The sequence below is a fragment of the Ictalurus punctatus genome, chromosome 9 (genome assembly GCF_001660625.3).
Source record: "Ictalurus punctatus breed USDA103 chromosome 9, Coco_2.0, whole genome shotgun sequence".
Taxonomy (NCBI): Eukaryota; Metazoa; Chordata; class Actinopteri; order Siluriformes; family Ictaluridae; genus Ictalurus; species Ictalurus punctatus.
The window spans coordinates 1,571,309-1,592,006 of NC_030424.2; the positions used below are offsets into that span (position 1 = coordinate 1,571,309).

General features: G+C 43.9%; 1 protein-coding gene across 2 annotated transcripts; it reads left to right on the forward strand.

Annotated features, from left to right (window-relative positions):
- The first annotated feature begins 1,617 nt into the window (after positions 1–1,617).
- wdhd1 (WD repeat and HMG-box DNA binding protein 1) lies at positions 1,618–19,645 on the forward strand. Of its 2 annotated transcripts, none has more exons than XM_017475313.3 (26): positions 1,618–1,710; positions 2,613–2,700; positions 3,157–3,268; positions 4,044–4,195; positions 5,250–5,361; positions 6,011–6,061; positions 6,250–6,342; positions 6,640–6,732; positions 7,043–7,152; positions 7,327–7,495; positions 7,755–7,935; positions 8,278–8,465; positions 8,772–8,956; positions 9,192–9,433; positions 9,517–9,654; positions 9,753–9,909; positions 11,199–11,313; positions 12,518–12,649; positions 12,855–13,072; positions 13,269–13,408; positions 14,858–14,914; positions 16,186–16,217; positions 16,348–16,500; positions 16,824–16,960; positions 17,132–17,267; positions 19,284–19,645. In XM_017475313.3, the coding sequence occupies exons 2-26, from the start codon at positions 2,624–2,626 to the stop codon at positions 19,452–19,454; spliced, it is 3,351 nt and encodes a 1,116-aa protein (XP_017330802.1). In that variant the 5' UTR covers positions 1,618–1,710; positions 2,613–2,623; the 3' UTR covers positions 19,455–19,645. The 2 variants fall into 2 exon arrangements, with proteins under 2 accessions (XP_017330802.1, XP_017330803.1); XM_017475314.3 differs by having other exon boundaries at positions 7,046–7,152.
- Positions 19,646–20,698: the final 1,053 nt, after the last annotated feature.

Below are 20,698 nucleotides of genomic sequence, written 5' to 3' on the forward strand. Positions count from 1 at the left end.
ATGCATATACAATGATGGCTGATTGTCAGGCTGTTTTTATCGATATAATAAAGAACATCCTAATCTCTTAGTCCTAAAATCTCAGTAAAGTGAAAACCTAGTCTATCTATTACTATTATAGAGAGCTAAACTTGTCTTCATTTTTTTTTAAACCATCAAAACATATTCAGTGTAATGAGTTGATATTTAAACTTATTAGAAATAACAATTTGTTCTTTTAAAGGACCTCCTAAGAGGGCGGGGCATGTAGGACGGTACCTTAAAACGATACATTTTAAGGTAAATTGTAGTTATAGTCTGCAAAAATGCTGTTTTAAGTTATTGATCCCAAAGCATACACGTGTTAAAACGGTCTTTTACCTTTACTTTAATCGTAATATCAGTGGGACGCGTAAAATTATGGGCTGCGTGTGTTCATGAGCGAATGCACACATTTAGACGCTTATTATTGTCTGGGAGAATATCACAAAATTGATTTTCCCCTTAAGAGACTCTTTTCTGCCATACCATCCTCTGCATCCCTGTGGTTTGTTATTGAATTTCATTGCCCTCTTATATCAGGCTGTGTCTATTGCTGCTTCCTGCTTTAAATATCAAATTACTCCTGGGAGAGAGAGAGAGAGAGAGAGAGAAAACAGAAGCAAACTGTCTGTCTTTCCACATGAAAAAAAGCAGCTCAGTGTCAGATGCCCTGCATTTTTAGATTTATAGCCTACACAGCCTTTTCACAAAACATATAGCCATTAGACCATGGGGTGGGGTGGGGTGGGATTTTTAAAAAGGAAAGAAACAATTCCTTATTATTTTACACGTCATAGGCAATAGAAAATGTCTACCCACGTAATACACACAATTCACAATATCGCAAGAATAATTTCAATCATGGTTTCAGCCTAAAAACAAAAGTTATTATACTTATTATTAGCCTAAAGGAATTTGATTTTAACTTATTAATTAATTAATTAATTAATCTACTTATTTACAAACTAAATATATTTCGATGTACTGTTTAAAAATTTTTTTTATTTATGTATTTTTTTATGATGTATTCCAAAGTTATAATTGTTTTGCGTTACTTCCGGTACAACCACTACTTAAAAACAAACTACATATCCCATAAACACTCGCTCTTCCGGTGTCTCGCTATTATTAGCGTGTAGATAAATTTTGCTATAAAACTATAAAGCTTGCTTGTTCGGATTGTGTAAACCTTTGCATTCTTTAACAATATTTTATGCTTTTATATATATATATAAAAAGTTAGAAGAATAATTAGAAAACTAGATATCTTTGTGAATTAGCTCGCTAGCCAGAGTAGGAGTAGCCGGAATACCCGGATAAGAGGGAGATACCTCATTGGTCCAGACGACCTCGCGTTCCTTTCATTGATGTGTAATTTTTTTAAACAAACAAACATAAAAAAAAAAAACTATCAGTCATACATATTTACGCTTTTAAAAACAAAAAAACAAAACAATAATAAGGACAGGTAAAATATATAGCTGTATAAAGGTATATATATTATATATATTATTCGAATTTTCTTCCGGCATCACAGATGACGCACTTAATGGGTGGAGCCAAACAACATATTCTGGCCAATAGAAGAGTAAGATATTTGGAAATCCACGCCTTCTTTATACGTCATCATTTCGGCGCGGGAGACAGGAATTGAAAGCTCTGTTTAAGAGAATTGCCGCCAAGAACGAGGTGAGTGCAAGAAAATAATAATAATAAAATAATAATAAAATAATAATTATAATAATAATAATAATAACAACAACAACAACAACAACATTGTGGTTTTAGTTCTTCCAGATGTTTAATTATGTCGTTATTATTCTGTAGTAGTTTTGCGTGTGCTTGATGGTAACATGGTGGAATTTTCCATAAAAGCAGCTCACTGTTTAATTAACGTTAGTGTTTGTTGTTTTTATCCGTTTTTGGTTATCACCGAAACGTCAAATGTAACGTTTAACATGTTCGTAATTATTAAATTATTTAGCTAGTTTACTTTCTAAGCTCACTATAAACCTAACATATTCGACAGCGTTAAGAATTTCATTTCACTGAGCTGTTTTGTTTGTTTGCTGTTGTTTATGCTTTAATATTCATATTATTTCCTTACATTAAGCTTTTTAAATTTTTTTTATTTATTTCTTTATAAATATGTATTGAGCCATTGCTTTGTATAGCAGTCATCCCCAGTCATTGTGTGCATGCACGTCATTGCACTTCCGTTTACTAGTACCATGGGTTCTCACTAGGATCTAAAGGAACATCAGGTGGACAGTAAAGCACTGCAGGTATTCTACGTTATGCTTCCAAACACAATGGCAAATTTGAAAAATTCCCTTAATAGGGTACGGCGTAGAAAATCCAGTTCGCTCCTGAAATCCCACAATGCACTGCAGGAGGTTGGTGTTCAAACGGTATAGCCTTACAGGACGACGCAGAACACCCATAATGCACTCGTCAGGGGTTGTTTAGAACCATGGTTCTGACGCAGACTTCCAGGGTCCCATGAAGCAAAGCCGGAGTGTTTTGTGATTTTTGAAATGTGCCATCGTATTAGAATTTTTTTGTGTGTGTGTGTGGATGTGTCGCTACAGGAGGAGCTACGATGCCCTGCGAGAGGAAACCGATGCGCTACGGCCACTCAGAGGGCCACACGGACGTCTGCTTTGACGAGCACGGCAAGTGAGTAATGCCGAAAATGTGAGAACGTCCCAAACTGCATGGTTTGTAGTGTAGGAATGTCACTGATAGTCTGCATGATTGTACAGTCTGGGTTAGAAGGAAATCAGCCCCAACCTCACTTCTCGCTTCTTCATACCATCCTGTGTGTTTGTATTACGAACAGGAGTGGTTTTGTTGTGTTTGGTTCAGCAAAATAGTCCTCCTTAAGACATTTGTTTTGAGCAAATAATTTGATGTAGATTGCGCAAAAAAAAAAAAAATGACAAAAGGGGGCGGGGTTTAATCCTGCAGCCCATTTATTCCAGTCTTGCTTTTTTTTTGCTGTCTGTTTTTTCTCTCTTAGTCTGTCTGTGGGATTAAATTCATCTGTCTGTTTTATAATCCAGTCACAATCTTTGTGATCTTTAAAAACTGTATGTCAGTGAGCACTCTGTATTTGCGTCGCTGTACTTGCAGGTGCATCGTTACGTGTGGAAGCGACGGAGACGTGCGCATATGGGAAAGTCTGGATGACGACGATCCTAAATCCATAAACGTCGGCGAGAAGGCCTACTCTGTTGCTTTGAGAGTAAGTCGTCGGTTTGTCGATGCTCGTCTGTATGAAAATGAATCGGAAAATCGGTCCGACGAGTCAACAGCATCGATTTACAAGCCAAGATCGGGTCCGAATCGAAAAGGGTTCAAAATCGTTGACGATTTGGCGACACTCCGCGGGATCGTGTGTGTGAGACAGATGACTTTTCTGAGCTCGAAAGCAGTAGACGAACCTCCCAAGCGTATCGACTTGTAACTTATTGTATCATATCTGGTCACTGTCAGTAAATGTTAATGTTGTCAGTACACTTTTTCAAAACTTAAATCAATTAGCATTTTTATTAATGCAGAGGTGCCAAAATTTACGGTTTAGCCACCCTCTAGTGGTATGAGTGTCGTCTGCACATTTATTTATTATTATTATTATTATTATTTTTAAAGATAAAATAAACCAATACCCAGACCAAATTCACTGAAGGGGAAAGGACAAAATTGATCCAGGTCTTTTGAGCCAATAGAAAGCAAGTGGGCGGGATCGAGGGGGGAAAAAAATAGAGGTAAGTCCGACTTTTAAATCACTGTTTGATTACAGTTGCTATGTGCACATGTGGAAGAAAGCGTCAGGTAAAAAAAAAAGGGGGGGGGGGGGGTTCTTGTCCCTTTTAAAAAAATGTATTTATTTGTTTATTTTTAAGAAGTATTGGCCCCCTCGGTGATGTGTCGAAGGACAATCCGAAACGTTTCGGTTTGATTCTCTCATCTCGGATAATGTTTAACTCGACGTAACTCTGATTTGTTTCCTCTTACAGGGCGGGAAATTGGTCACGGCCGTTTCCAACAACACCGTTCAGATCCACACGTTCCCCGACGGAGATCCCGATGGAATACTCACCCGTTTCACCACCAACGCAAACCACGTCGCCTTCAACTCCAGCGGCACAAGAGTCGCTGCCGGCTCCAGGTAGGGCAAGCGTAAGGCTGTGAAACGCTGTCTTTATCGTTTAACCTTCTGATCTTTTGTTCAGAAAAATTCACAAAAATACTCTGCTCTCATGGATATCAAACAATTGCAAACACAACACAGGTTTTCCAAAAAAAAACAAAAAAACTTTGTTAAATAAATATAGGTGTGCAACAATTATTGGCACCCTTTTAGTCAATACTTTTTACTACCTCCCTTTGCCATGATACCAGCTCTGAGTCTTCTCCTATAACGCCTGATGAGGTTGGAGGATACATGGCGAGGGATCCGAGACCGTTCCTCCATACAGAACCTCTCCAGATCCTTCACATTTCAAATGAGCAAATGCATTTGGAGATGGCATTGTGAGATTTAAAAATCGTTTTGCTTGTTCTCGGCACCAGTTGTCCCTTCGATTTGATTTCCATAACCACTGACGATGGACGTGTTTAGAATAAATTTTATAGTCAGGCGTGTCTAGTTTTGAAAGGTTTATTCATTTGTTCTGGATTTATATCCCGAGATATACATCTTAGCAGACGGTTGTACTGTATATACACCTAACCATAGTGATAATATGGCACGATAACATCATCTTGTTTATGGATGTGTGTGTATAGTAGTGTTATCACAGGAGGTGATTTGGTGTGCAGTCGTAGCTCTTGAATACCCTCTAGTGGCCGAGTCCTGCACGACTTCATGTATGACTGTGTGTGTGTTACTATAGAGAGGAAGTCGTTTTGATCAGTGCTCAGTATTCATGCTCTCACTAAGTGCCTGACTGTTTGGATGTATAGATTATTTTTTTAAAATGGAAAACATTGCGCGTCATGCCACTCCATCGATCCAGCTGTTTTTCCTGCACTTGCTTTGTTTTGAATATTGATCGAGCGTGCGCCAGCAGCTGAGGCTCGAACAGGTTATTTGATTTCCCTTCCTGTAGCGTTAGGAAATGAGTTTTGCCTTCATTTCCCATCTGCGAGCTGCTTTTATATGATCTGTACTCACTCACTCACACTCTCTCGCTTTCTGTCTCTCCCTCTGTCTGTCGCAGTGACTTCATGATAAAGGTGATCGAGGTGATGGACAGCAGTCAGCAGAAGACTCTTCGTGGTCACGATGCGCCTGTTCTCAGTGTGGCCTTTGACCCCAGTGATGAGTATATTGTAAGTGCAACAGATATTGTCACTGCTCAGTATTTATTTATTTCTTTATTTATTTCAAATGACGACCACTATTTATCCGGCGCGTTCCGTTCGCGATTAGGTTTACTCACGTCGCTGATGCTTCTATCCAACTAAGATAGGATACGAATAAAATTTGAAAAAATTATTATTATTATTATTATTATTATTACTTTTCTGAATTATAAACAATGCAAAGCATTTTTATCTAAAACAAACTAAATCAAAAATGGCTTCGAACAGAGGTCTTAATATTGTAAACAACCTGTACTATGGACCGTTTACATAACATAGCGTAAAAATAAATACATATATAAAACTCTTGCAAAAATACGATCGAATACGCAAAGTCTCTGACCCGGGGGAAAACGATCGATCGAAACATAACGAGCTTCGTAACAGCATCCTGAGGTGTCATTTTAACCAGGAATAGAGCTCCAAAGTCGGCTAAAATGCCCGACTCCTCGACTTCCTTCTTAGGCACGGTGGGGCGCCATGTTTTCAGTATTTGTAACCATTGAAACGAAGGGCACGCCCACAGAGTCCCCCCCCCCCCCCAAACATTTAAAATAAAGGAAATGATCTGAGGCTGTACAGTCTGTGCTAACGCTGACGATTTTATCCTCCGCAGGCCTCCTCCAGTTGCGACGGCTCGGTGGCAGTGTGGTCTATAGAGGAGCAGGTGAGGACTCTTATTCCTCCGTTATGGTTTTGAGAACGTGGCGTGGTGTTGACTTTGAGTCGATGAAAGTATTTTAATTTTGCTGTCAAACGCTACGTTTGTGTCATTTTTGTCTCCCGACTCGTATATTGAAATTGTCGCTCAGTTCTACCTTCAGTTCCTTTTGTGACTCGTTCTTTTCCTCTAAGACTCAAGTGGCGAACTGGGAGGTGCTGCCGAAGTCGAGCGACGTGAAGAACGCCAAAGCTCTGTGCAGACTCGCGTGGCGAGGATCGGGGAAGGTACGAGCTCATATCCGCGGCTTTAATTTTAAACGTTCGTTGATCGTCCTGTCCGTTTAACGTAATGATTGGGTTCTTGGTACGATCTGCAGAAGAAAGAACCGTGTTGAAGGAGGGATTTTTGAAGAATTGTCGGACGTTTTTACTTCCGGGACGTTTTTTTAAGGACAGAATTAGGAGAATGTTCCTGCTTACTTGGCCTTTTTGTAGCCGTGATCAAAGCTATATCTTGCTATCATTTTAAACAAAAAGAAAACGTCTTTTAACGCGTGTGTGTGTGTGTGTGTGTGTGTGTAGCTGCTTGCAGTTCCAGTGGACACCACAGTACAGCTGTATGAGCGAGACTCCTGGACTCATGTCGGCACGCTTTCGGATGACCACCTCGCTCAGGTCAGTCCAGTTTACAGTGGAAATCGGCTGATACGGGGCGCGTCTTATACTTTGGCATCATAGTCACCCAAGTGTAAGACACGCCCCCTATATTCTGCTGAGAAAAATAGTATTAACATGTATACGTACACTGGTCAAAAGGGTACCAGGTATTTTAAGTCTAGTACAAATGGATTTTTTTTTTTTCTTTTTAAAATTCACAAATTGCTTAATAGTTTTTTTTTTTTTTTTTTAAATGAGAGAGGTGTTGTTTTGTGCCACAGTAACGTTAAGTCCGTCGTTGAGGGTTTTTCCCTCCGCTCTGAATCAGCAGGTCGTAAACGTGGTGGTTTGGTCGCCGTGTGGGAAGTTCCTGGCAGCCGGAACAGTGGGAGGAACCCTCTGCGTTTGGGACGTCGACGCCAAGCTGTGCATTGAGAGGTACGGTGGGGGTGGGGGTGGGGGGGCGCGGGGGGTGTCAGTCGTTCTTTAGGCAATCGCGCTCGGGGGCGGAACGAATCAAACCTCCCGAGAGGTCTCTCTTGTATTTTTGTGAATTAATGATCGTCGAACAGAAATCGAAACTAACCGGAGTGTTTGTTTTTCTTTATTCAGGCAGAAGCACGAGAAAGGCTACACGGTGTGCGGCATGGCCTGGCATCCCGCTGGAGGACAGATCGCGTACACGGACACCGAGGGCTGCCTGGGCCTGCTGGACGGAGTGTGTGCATCCTCCTCCTCCTCCTCCTCCTCCTCCTCTTCCGCTACCACCAAGAACATCACGGTCAGTCTCTCCATGTTTAATAACAAGCAGCTATTAATTACAGTGCATTATACATATACCGCTAGTTATCGTAATTAAATCATCTGATACAACTATTTAGTATTTTAAATACATTCACCAGCATGTACTTACAGTATCTACTAAATAAATCGAAAGTTTGCTCTAAGCAGTATTTAATAAATGAAGTTGCATAATTATTTGAAATACCTTTTATAATTGTGTGTGTGTGTGTGTGTGTGTGTGTGTGTGGGGGTTGCAGGTTTCCGAGAGTAAAGAGCAGAACGGTTACGACGACCTGTTCGACGAGGACGACGGCGGCCTGCTAGACGAATGTCGGAGCGTCTCGGCGGGTGACGAGGACGAGGACGACGACCTCGTGCCTGCTACTCGCAAACCACGCAACAGAGGGAACGTCCTGGACGATGACGAGAACTCTCGAGGTGCGACGCCTCCATCTGACGCGATCCGTCAGATGATTATTTTCATTTTTTGTAATTATAATGAACACTTTATAACATCATGCGTTATACAGCATCACACCTACAAACCATAAGGGAAATAAATAGTTAATGTTCTCTATTTTTTTTTTTTTTTTTTTTTTTTGTTCCTCATGATCTATTATATATTACTAATTACATGTGAGTTGCTGTTTTTTTTTTTTTTTTTTTTCTTCTTCATTTTATTTATTTATTTATTATAAATGTCTGACGTTTTTCCTCGTATTCTTGTATCTATTAAAACAAAACACGTCTCCATTGACGTCCTTTACTCTCCTTTTACAGAAACCGGCTCGGTGAGGCTGGGTCGTTTAGCCGAGGATGACGGAGAGAGCGGCGTTTTCCCCGCTCCAGCACCCCCAGCTGCTGTAGCGGCAGCGCCACGCCCGGTTTACGAGGGTCCTGTGCCCACTGCGCCCCAGAGAGCCTTCCAGCCTGGCTCCACTCCAGAGCACCTCATGCACCGTTTCATGGTGAGCAGGAGAATTCTGGGAGTCAGGGATGGGATGATGTAATAGATGACGAAGGAATGAAAAAGACGGTACTTTATCGGTAGCACAGCGCTGCCGGATTCTCCATCGGGTGTCGATTTTTCGTTTTCTCTAACTTTCCGAATCGACTCACGGGTTTATATCGACGCGCTCGTGCGTCATCGTTTCTATAGCGACAACTCGCTTTCTGCGAGGAGCTGTTTACGTACTTTTTTTTTTTATTATAATTATTTTGTAAGGAGTCTCCAGTGTGAGCTGTGAAGTTAACACGGTCGCGTGTGTCCTCAGGTTTGGAACTCGGTGGGTATCGTGCGCAGCTACAACGACGAACAGGACAACGCCATCGACGTGGAGTTCCACGACACCGCCGTCCATCACGCCATGCACCTCACGAACACGCTGGAGCACAGCATGGCCGATCTATCCCAGGAGGCCATTCTGCTCGCCTGCGAAGGCACCGACGAACTCGCTAGGTAGCGTTATCTTCCACTCTTTTCTTTTTTTTTTTCTTCTAATAAAAACGTTACCGCATTCTAAAACGTAATGAAAAAAATCGTTAAGCAAACGAAACATTTACACCATGCCTGCTGTTTTTAATGAATGAACACATTTTTATTTCTCGATGATGTTTTATAGTACGGTTTAGGGTCGCGTGGTAATTCCAATGCCCTGCTCGTGACCTGCTTGAATCCGCTGTGTTCTTCCCAGCAAGCTGCAGTGCCTGCACTTCTCCTCGTGGGACACAAACAAGGAGTGGATCGCAGACCTTCCGAAAGGCGAGGACGCGAGGGCGCTGTGTTTGGGACGAGGCTGGGTGGCGGCGGCCACCAGCGCCATGCTGGTGCGTCTCTTCTCCATCGGCGGCGTTCAGAGAGAGGTGTTCAGCCTGCCGGGACCTGTAGTGTGCATGGCCGGACACGGGGAGCAGCTTCTCATAGTCTATCACAGAGGTATGAAGACAGTTGGGAGGGGTAGATTTTCCGGTAAAGTGTCGTGTCGCGTGACTCGGGAACGATATCCGGTTGTGTTTAAGGGACCGGGTTTGATGGCGATCAGGCTCTCGGGGTGCAGCTCCTGCAGCTCGGCCGAAAAACAAAGCAGGTCATCCACGGCGAACCTCTGCCTCTTTCCCGCAAGTCCCACCTGGCATGGATGGGCTTCAGTGCGGAAGGTGAGTCGTCACGTTCTCTTCGGGAAGGGGGGGGGCGTTAGCAACGATCGTACAACGCAACGATACTAGCGCTATAACGGCGTGTGTTTGGGGCGCAGGAACACCGTGTGCCGTGGACTCGGAGGGCGTGGTTCGCATGCTGAACCGCTCTCTGGGAAACACGTGGACTCCTGTGTGCGACACCAGAGAGAGCTGCAAGAGCAGGTCGGATCGTTACTGGGTGGTTGGCGTCCACGAGAATCCCCAGCAGCTCAGGTGAGACCCGTTAGTGCTGTTTTTACTGTCTGATGACCGCAGGTAAATAAATGTTCCCGCAGGTAACTAAATGTTCCCGCAGGTAATTAGATGTTCCAGCAGGTAATTAGATGTTCCAGCAGGTAATTAGATGTTCCAGCAGGTAATTAGATGTTCCAGCAGGTAATTAGATGTTCCCGCAGGTAATTAAATGGGTCATTTTGGTTCCATCGCCATGCTTTTCTTTTATGTGTTATGCTCTAGTTCTATTTAATGTTGTGGATCCGGGTTGGTATTGTATTACTTCAGGATGAGATAAAATAATACTTTACTTCCTGTAGATCACCACTCAGGATTAGAATTAGACCACAGGTGACTGGAGCAGTTCTACGGGACAATCTAGACCAGGGGCGTCCGATCTTATCCGGAAAGGGCCGGTGTGGGTGCAGGTTTTCATTCCAACCGAGCAGAAACCACAACCGAGTTTATCGAAAGCCGAGATCAACCGATTAAACGGGTGGAATCGGGTGTGGCCCGTGCTCGGTTAGAACGTAAACCTGCACCCACACCGACCCTTTCCGGATAAGATCGGACGTCCCTGACCTAGAGGATGAAATAAGGAGCTAAGGGGAACACTGACGGAAGGACAGATTCGTACGTTCCGGTTAAGGTGCTTCCTTTTCTTCTTCATCTGAGGAGCTCGAATATTTTGAAGTCGGAAGTTTACATTCCTGAAAAGTTTATCGTCCGCCGATGTTCTCGCTAGCTTCACCGTAGTAACGGTTTCGATCTAGGAAGGGGAATTTTCACGCGCTCGAACACGACACTCGGAATTAACTCCAGACCTTTTTATTTATTCATCTATTTATTTATCTATCTATTTATTTATTTATTTTTACACCTCCTTAATTGTTCACGAAATACCGAGGAATCGAGCCACACCAGGCTGTGAAACTGCTTATTTATGTTAAACCCCTTCAATTGAAGCTGAACACGTCTCCATCGTGTCGCTTCAGACGCAAAATCCGGAATTCCGCTGTCCAAATAGTTATGGACCTGACTGAGTTGGGAGTGAAGTAGTCTTTACAGATTTAAAAACGTGTGTTTTTTTTTTTTTTCATGGTCTTGCAGAGGGAAATTTGTCATTTGAAAGGCGCTCATCTCCCAACCTGGAAAAGTACAGACACGTTCACAAACGTGAGGCGATAATTGGTTCTTTATTGACGTTAAAAGCGTTCAAATCCTGTAGGAAAATGTCGTGCGCTATATTTGAACGTTTTAAGAGTTTGATCTGCTCTCCGTGTCCGCAGGTGCATTCCCTGTAAAGGATCCGTCTTTCCCCCGACTCTTCCTCGTCCTGCTGTGGCCATCCTGCCCTTCAAACTGCCCTTCTGCCAGACCAGCACGGAGAAAGGCCAGATGGAGGTGTGTGAGTTTGTTGTGGGTGTGTGTGTGTGTGTGTGTGTGCGTACTGTTCTTTTTGACTTTCGTCAACTGCTCATTTTGGGAAGGAAGTGTGATTAAAAGACGTTTCTTGTTACGCCGGTCTACACCCGTCAGACCGGTGTGGGCGGGTACGCAGGTACCGAACGAGACTCTGATACGGAGAATCTGGAAATCGGCTGAGAAACTGTTATTTCTGTACCAGTGCAGAGATTAGTACCCGGCCTCTGCTCGTGGTTTTGTTTAAACTGAACCGGTTCATTCGGTATCATCCTTTATCGTAACAAGCGATCGCTTCCTGCCGAGATCGCGTCCGAAGAGCCGAGTCCAGGGTCCCCGTGTCCGGTTTCGTGACGGTTCGGCACTTATTTATTTATTTATTCAACCATCGTACAGACCCGGGCGCCTGCCGGGACGCGTTCCAAACGGAGTTTTAAGATCACGGGGTTTATAAACTCGGAGGTTCTGTCAGATTAAGCGCGTGAACAGTGGCGAAGTGACCCGTTTGTGTCCTCTAAAGACCCGGAAGACGTCCCGACATTTCACCAAGCCACCAAGAGTTACAACATTTTATTTAAAATGATAAATTAGTTAATAATAATAATTAGTTTTAATAATAAATGAGTCATTTAGTCAGTATGATTTTAAATATAACCAATTCACCTATTAGAAGTTTTTCATTGTTCTTTGTTTGTTTTTGTGTGCATGTAGTAGTGAAGACAGTACTGTTTGTTTGTTTGTTTGTTTGTTTGTTTGTTTGTTTGTTTGAATTTTGCGGCGTGGGAGTAAAACGCATTCGGGACGGTCGTGTACGGCTGTGGCGTTACCGGGATTTAATCTCGAAGGTTTACCACGATAAAATCAAACGAGTGACCGCGGTAAAGCTTTACGTTAAGCGCCGGTGCGCGTCCGTGACCGCGGCTTCGTTTTACTCAGAATGCGAACGTTGATGTACGTTAACGTGGCTAATTTGCTTTATTATTGCTTTCCCTTTAGTGCTGTTTTTACTGTCTGATGAGCGCAGGTAACTAAATGTTCCCGCAGGTAACTAAATGTTCCTGCGTTACCGAACGCTGAAGAACACGATTTGTCAGAACTAACGCGGTAAATAATTGAATGCACGGATAACATCCGATCACTACTCGCGATACGCTTACGCCGTTTTTTTCCGCGAACGTGTCTGCAGGAGCAGTACTGGCGCTCGGTGCTCTTCCACAATCACTTCGGCTTCCTGTCGTCCAGCGGCTACGATACGGATGAGGAAGGTCAGAGGCAGCAGGAGAAGGAGCAGCAAGAGCTGCTGATGAAGATGTTCGCGGTAAGTCGGCTCCCGTTCTCACTTGCGTTCTAGCGGCTAATCGGAGCGGAAGACGTCACGCCGAATCGAAATAGATCGTCGTCTTGCCGCTCCGTTTTAGAGTATTTTAATACGAGCGTTCTTCTCGGTACGTTTCGAAGGATTTGAGAAACGTAGCGTACTTCTGAAGTTTCCCTGTCCGCGTCTTTGTTTCGCCGCACGTCAGCTGTCGTGTAAGCTGGAGCGCGAGTTCCGCTGCGTCGAGTTGGCCGAGATGATGACGCAGAGCGTGGTGACGCTCGCCATCCGCTACGCTTCGCGCTCCAGGCGCATGCTGCTCGCTCAGAGGCTCAACGAGCTCGCGCTGGAGAAGGCCAGTCAGCTACAGGAGGAGGCGGAGACAGAGGAGGAAGCAGCCTATCACAGCCAGGCACAAAATACAAGGTACTCTGGGAATGGAGGTTTTTTTTTTTGTTGTTGTTGTTTTTGTTTGTTTACAAAGGCTGTAACGTGGAAAGACACAAATCTGCAGGATTTTTTGAAAAACCCGCAAGCCCTTCCGAATGCTGCGGCGTTTGCGAAATCACCGGAGGACTGGAAAGACTTCACACTGGAACTTGAGCGTTGTCTCCGTTCGCAGGTTTGATCGAGCCGGTCGAGTCGCCAGACACTCGAGCAGCAGAGCGGCACAGGAAGACGGTGACGAAGAAGAGCAGGAAGACGATGACGCACAGGAAGAGCCGACGGAAGCGGAGGAAGAACCGGAAAGCAAGAAGTCACGTGAGTCCCTGTTTCTACCGTTTACTGCATTTATTCAGCGCGTATAAAACCAATCCAGTCTGAATAAGGGCTTAAAAGACAACCAAAAAGGGTTAAATGAACGCACCCTCCATGATCCCGTCTCTTTCTTTAATCCGTAACTCTATCCCTCTATTGCTCATACACATATCGGGCCTCGTTTCATTCCGGCCTTTTCATATTCACGACTTGAAAGAAATCCGAAAGAAGCTGTGATTTATAAACGAAGATGACCAACGCTAGCCATTCAGGTAGGATAAAATAATGGCACCCTTTAAAAGGAGAAAGCGTTAGCGCGTGTCTGTGGTAGAGAATGCGCCGCGGCGGCTAAGCCGCGTTACCGGACTGGTTTAGGAGACGCTGTTTTACTGTCGTTCCGTCCTTTTCGGCTCTGTACCAAAGCATCGCCCTTTACGGAGTTCTGTGGGCGTGACTAAATGCGAATCGCTCTCCGTGATTTACGGCTGACGTGCGAGTAAATTCGTCGTCACCGGAAACAGCTTTATAAATCCGGCGGGAATTTTTGGTTCGGCCCGCGGGGGAGGGGGAGGGGCAGGGGCATGATTTGGAAATTTGGAGTAATTTTTTATGATTACTCCACATTTTAGAGTAATCATAAAGTCATCAAAACTCTGGAGTAACACAAATGGAACTATAATTATTTATTTATTTATTTATTTATTTTTTAAAATCCGAAATAATTGAATATTTTAGCATTTTCAAAGTAGAAATGTATTGTTGGCGCTTTCTCACCCGATTTCTTGAGGGATTTCCCCGAGACGCTTTTTAAACGGTATTAAAGGAGTTCCCACCGACGCCGGACTCTACTCTATATAATCTACACCGTACTATAATCTCTACTAAATAGAGATTTTCATGTAAATAAAATGTTAGTTTTCTAGTGAAAGAAGCGAATACGTCGGCACGATTATATCTATCGTCCACGACTCGGATTTCAAACGTTTAATCACGCACCTTCAGATCAAACGGTTTTTCTTAGGATCACGAGAAACGTTTCAGACGGGTGTCCACAAACTTTTGACCGGCGGTGTGTATTTACACACCACTTTTACTACAATGTCGACACAACATAAGGCCAGTGGTGGAATTGAGATGCGTCCCGTTTCGGATTATGTCGAGATCCCGTGTGTACCGCGCCGCGCTTTATACACACGAGCCACGTTTATAAGCTTTAACAGTTCCACAGTTGGGGTTAGAGTCCAGTGCTGAGCTTGCTGAAGAACGTGACCGGGGTTATGTTAATCGAGTTCACGTGAAGTGTCGGGGAGCAGGGACACGGGACACTTCTCGTGTGTGTTTCATGATGTTGATGTCGGTTTGATGGAAGCCGTGAGCGTTTGCTCCGACCAGAGAGGGTCGAGTGGCTAAGAAAGAAATGAATGCATTAAACTTTGTGATTTTGCATTGCAGATGTGAATCCGTTCAGTAAAGGCACGAAATCACCCGAGAAACCTTCCATCAAACCAGGTGAGAGGTTCTTCCTCCTTCCTTCTTCTTCTTCCTCCTTCTTCTTCTTCCTCCTTCTCCTTCTTCCATCTTCTTCCTTCTTCTTCCTCCTTCCTCCTTCTTCCTCCTTCTTCTTCCTTCTTCCTTCTTCTTCTTCCTTCTTCTTCCTTCTTCTTCCTTCTTCTTCCTTCTTCCTTCTTCTTCCTTCTTCTCCTTCTTCTCCTTTTTCTTCTTCCTTCTTCTTCCTTCTTCCTTCTCCTTCTTCCTCCTTCTTCTTCCTTCTTCTTCCTTCTTCTTCCTTCTTCTTCCTCCTTCTTCTTCTTCCTTCTTCTTCTTCCTCCTTCTTCTTCCTCCTTCTCCTTCTTCCTCCTTCTTCTTCCTTCTTCTTCTTCCTTCTTCTTCTTCTTCTTCTTCCTTCTTCTTCCTCCTTCTTCTTCCTTCTCCTTCTTCCTTCTTCCTCCTTCTTCCTTCTTCCTCCTTCTTCTTCTTCTTCCTTCTTCCTCCTTCTTCTTCCTTCTTCCTCCTTCTTCTTCTTCTTCTTCTTCTTCTTCTTCCTCCTTCTTCTTCTTCTTCTTCCTCCTTCTTCTTCTTCTTCTTCTTCTTCTTCTTCTTCTTCTTCCTTCTTCTTCTTCTTCCTTCTTCTCCTTCTTCCTTCTTCTTCTCCTTCTTCCTTTTTCTTCCTTCTTCTTCCTCCTTCTCCTTCTTCCTTCTTCTCCTTCTTCCTCCTTCTCCTTCTTCCTTCTTCTTCTCCTTCTTTCTTCTTCTTCTTCCTTCTTCCTTCTTCTTCCTCCTTCCTTCTTCCTCCTTCTTCCTTTTTCTTTCTCCTTCCTCCTCCTTCCTTCTTCTTTCTTCTTCGTTCTTCCTCGATGACGGCGGTTATGAGGTCACCCATGCGTTTGAATACGCTGCAACAAAACAGATCAGTACGGCGGTGCTTGAAAGTTTGTGCACCCTTTAGAATTTTCTGTATTTCTGCATGAATGTGACCTACACGCTTTTATTAACCCCCCCCCCCCCCCCCCCCCCCCGCACTGTAAAAACGGCAGATAGGCTTATTAATATGTGAAGCTCGAACGATTGACCGTCACGTATACGTTTTGTACTCTCGTTATTAACCGATGCGCTGGAAGCTAAGGCCCGCCCCTTTTCTTTCCCCTTTTGAAATGTGTTGACGCAGCTTCGGCGCTTCTTGTCGAGCTAAACGGAGTGTTTGGTGTGCATTCGTGTGTGAAATTAAATATTCGTCTGCGTTGTGTTGATCGTTTTAAATCGTTCTTTTGTACCTCTCACAGTCAGTAAAGAAGGCCGCGTGAACCCCTTTAAGGTGAGACCAATATGCACTTTTATTTGCATCTAAGTGTTTGTTTGTTTATTTATTTATTTATTTAAAAAAGCATTTGTTTACAAGTAACAGCCAGTCAGAAATGATTACGTGCCGTGTTTTGAGCGAGCAGGTCGGTGGATCAGGAAAGCCGTCGTCCACGTCTCCATCACCGCAGCCCAGAGCTATTAACGTTCTGGACACCATGACTGCATCCAACAGGAAACACACAGCGGCAGCTAAAGCGCCAGTGTTAAAGCCTCTAGCACCAAAACCACGCTCCAAGGTACCTAGGTGCACACACACACACACACACACACACACACACACACACACACACACACACACACACCATCCTCCTCAGCTTTTATAAGCCTCACTTTTGTTCTGCTCGTGTACATCTGACGTCATAAACGTCCACACGAAAAGAAAAAAAAAAGCTTTGATCAGTACATTCAATGGCCATTTTAATAGGAACACCTTTTATTGAAACATTAAACCAAAAGACGGCCGCAGAAACATTCAGATGTGAGAAACAGCAGCAGAAAACACACCGTACACGCACCATACGCTCAACCCGGGAACGTGTGCGTTCTGCGCGTGTTTCAGACTCAGGCTACGTTGCTGCAGATGAGCACATCTAAAGGAGCTTCTAAGAAGCCGCAGGAGAAGGAGATGGAGAAAGCGAGAGCGGAGAAACCCGAGAAACCGGCGGAAGCTCCCGGAGACAACGTGGAGAACAGCAGGTGAGAGAGAGCACGACCGTCGTGTCGAGGAGAAATTGGCCTAATTGATGTCCCACGATGTGCGTTTTCTCCGTCAGACTCTGTGTTACGCTGTTCCGTTATTTATTTTTTTATTTTTTTTATTTTTTGGTCTCGTTAAATGTTGATTTCGTACCCAATTTTTCCGCTCAGACCGAAGACCGGTTTCCAGCTGTGGCTCGAGGAGAACAGGAAAAGCGTCCTCGCCGACGACCCGGACCTGGAGGAGATGGACATCATTAAAGAGGCCATGAGTCGCTTCCGCGCGCTGGCAGGCGAGGAGAGGCTGGTAAGGCTTAAGAACCGTATTGTTCTAAAGCGCATAGCCTTTAAGCATCCGAACGCGCCCTCCGCCCTCTTCCGCATACCCGAGTTCGCAGACGCCTACGATCGGCTAATGAGAGACTCGGGGGAGAGACCGAGTGTGCCCCTCCCACCCAGAGTGCTTAGGCCGTGTATGCGAAACGACATGTATTTAGGGCCGCGATACGTACGTGTACGAGGATAAAAGCCACGATGACGTAAATACAGTCCGGATGATGAAGGTACAGATTTGTGTGTGGTGTGGTGTTTTTTTTTTTGTTTGTTTGTTTGTTTGTTTTTGGAAGAGATTGCGACATGAAATGTCGCTTCGCTGAAATGTCACGTTTTCATATCAGACGTTTCTACCTTCCTGAGCCGGACGGCGGCATTCGAAATTCATTTAACCTGTAACGGGGTTAAACCGTTTCCCCTGCTGCTGGATTCTGTCTCCGGGGAACTGATGCCTAAACACACAGCTCATAGGCTGCTATTTTCCTTGAAGACACGCCTATCTGTTAGATCTTATCTAATCGACTACGTTTGGAGTAAGGGGTAAATTAAAATGTCATTACGTTTTTTTTCTTCTTCTTCTTCCTTTCTCCCCGCTGCTGTATTTCTCAGTTCGTGACCCTGCACTCTATGGGCTACTCCGCTCAAGGCAGACGACACTCGAAACACACACACACTCCCAGATACAAGATGAGAGGGCGCTCGTCCGCCCCGTCGCTCTGGAAACCTAGCCCCGGGGAGGTGTTTATTGGAAGTGCTGATTGATCTTATGTTAATGTAGTGTGAGGAGGAGGAGGAGGAGGAGGAGGAGGAGGCGGCGCTGGGCTCAGGGAGGCTGAATGAATAGAACAAGCGATGAAAGGCGAACGTGCGCGGCACGGCTCACGCTCTCATAAACGAGCCACGTGTGGGTGACTCATACGCCGGGTCTGTAACGTCCACCGCTCTCGCCTCCTCACTCAGGAAGCGAACGAGTCCGGAAAAGCTGGATAGTGATTATAGCGCACATTCGTGTCTGTTCTGTGCACGTATGACCCAGACGTGTGCCGGTGATTCATAACTTAAAAAAAAACCAAAAACTAAAAGAGCTGTCTACCTAGGTATCCTTTTCTGGCATGAAGCAATTGCGACATCTCGCCCACCCCTGGTGCTGATATATTGACGTAAATATGTTTGTTTTGTTTAAAAAATATAAAAGCGCACTCATCTGTATTGTTGAACAACTCTGATTATACAGCATTGCTTGCTTCCGTGGTGGTGGTGGTGACGTGAATGCGGCTTAGGGTCAGGGGTCATGGGGAGAGAAAGAAAGGTAAAGAATGAGAGAGCAGAAAGGTACGGAGGATGTTGATCTGGTAAAGAGTCCCCTTTTCGTTTGCCCGTTAATTAGTCGTAAAGTTTCGTCGCTAGCTTTTAACTATTATGTACATTCACGGTCCAGCGACTATTTTCTCTGGCTAGTCTGTTTGGCTTCGGTTATCAAGCGAGATACGACGGAATTTCTCCATTAGATTGTTCGAAGGAACAGTTAGTTCGGGGGGGGGGGGGGGGTTGTATCTTATTAGAGCTCTTGAGTCGGTGTAAATTCTCAGACGAGCGGAACGTGATCCTCGATTGATGGGCTTCGAATCGTATATAATTTCATAAAAGAAGCGAAGACTAGGTGTTCAGCTAGGATGAAAGTAATGGCACCCTGTAAAAGACTCTTTCACCGTTTAGTTGTCATTTTGTTGCTTTTTCAACTCTGTGAGCTTCACCTTGTATGGAGTTTTGGGTGAATCACGAAATTCAAACCAGTCGAACGTAGTCGTGCAGAGTATTTACAAGCAAGGTGCAGTCGTTTTTTAAAAAAAAAAAAAACGATGAAAGCAATTTTCGTTGCCGTTGTCGCCTGAAAAGCCGGTATGTACGATTTCCCAATATCTGCACGGGTTATTAGGACGCGTGTGAACGGAGATCGCCGGACACAAAATGTCTCATCTTCCCTTTTCAGAAGTGGACGGAGAAGGCGAAAGGCTCGAGCGGAGAGGGTGCGGACCTCAAGAAAAGAAAGCGGGATGAAGGGGGGAATAACGAAGTGGACGCAGATGAAAACGGCGCAAAGAAGAAAAAGCATTCGGAAGCTTCGGCTAAGCTCTCGGCGTTTGCCTTCGACAAGAATTAATACTCACGTGTAGGGTTTTATTTTTTAATGCTTTCTATAAATGTTTTTTTTTTTTTTCTTGTAAACATAAAAAAACTAAACTAACTTTACGATAACCATCGCTCCTTTTTTTAATCTTGTTTTTTGATGTTTGTACATATTTCTGTGAACTGTTTAACTACATATGAAGCAAATAAAACGTTTTATAAAGACTTTTTATAAAGTGTTTTAAATGCGGTATCACACCTGAAACACACATTAGTGTTTTTTTGTTTGTTTTTTATTTATTTATTTTTTTTATTTACATTTTTACTAATATTTGGTTTATTGACCGAGTATCTAAATTATGAATAGCCTCGGATTCCTGTCCTTGGCTGATTACGAGTGGAACCCCATGTGGCTGATGAGATACTTTTCTGCTCACCACGGTTGGAAAGTGTGGTTATTTGAGTAACAGTAAGGGCCTTCCTTCAACTTGAACCAACTTACCTGTTCTCCATGTTTCGCATCGTTCCGTGTGAACTCCAGAGACTGTTTTGCATAATAATCCCAGGAGATCTAAGTGTTCTGATATATTCGAACCAGCCATCTGGCACCAATAACCATATCACAGTCAATTTACTCATTTAATGAACTAATTTAAGTTATTGATGATTGGCTGATTGGATAATTGCGTTAATGAGCAGGTGTACAGGTGTTCCTAATAAAGTGGTCAGTTAGTATGCATTGTAACTATATATATATATATATATATATGGTGGTACATATTTACCTCTTGTGGCCAATATTCTAAAAGTGGATTTGTGGTCACACAATAAATCAAACATACATATAAGTTTGTGGATATGATTTTAATCCGAATGGGATCATTGGTGTTGAATATTTTCCAAGATATCCCCAAAATTATGAATTATAATACACATTTGAATAAGATGAGTACGTTTTGGAACGTCTAATGGTTGGATATTTAAAAATACAGAGCATCGTGATGAAGAACATCGGTGCCACATTGCTTCTCTAACGTTATTAGTGTCTCATCCGCTTAAAACGCCTTTAAACGTGGTCCAATCCCGAATCTCTCGCTGCTCCCTCTGTAGGCGCACTATAGACAGATTGGCATCGAACAGTGTTTCGCGACCTACGCAGTGCACTCCGTTCAATCAACGCCTTGCTTAGAGATTCTCCCTAAGGGTGACGTGCGCGGCCAGAGTGACCAATAGCGCGTCAGGAATTAGCATACGGTTATAAAGGTTGAGGTGCTCGGC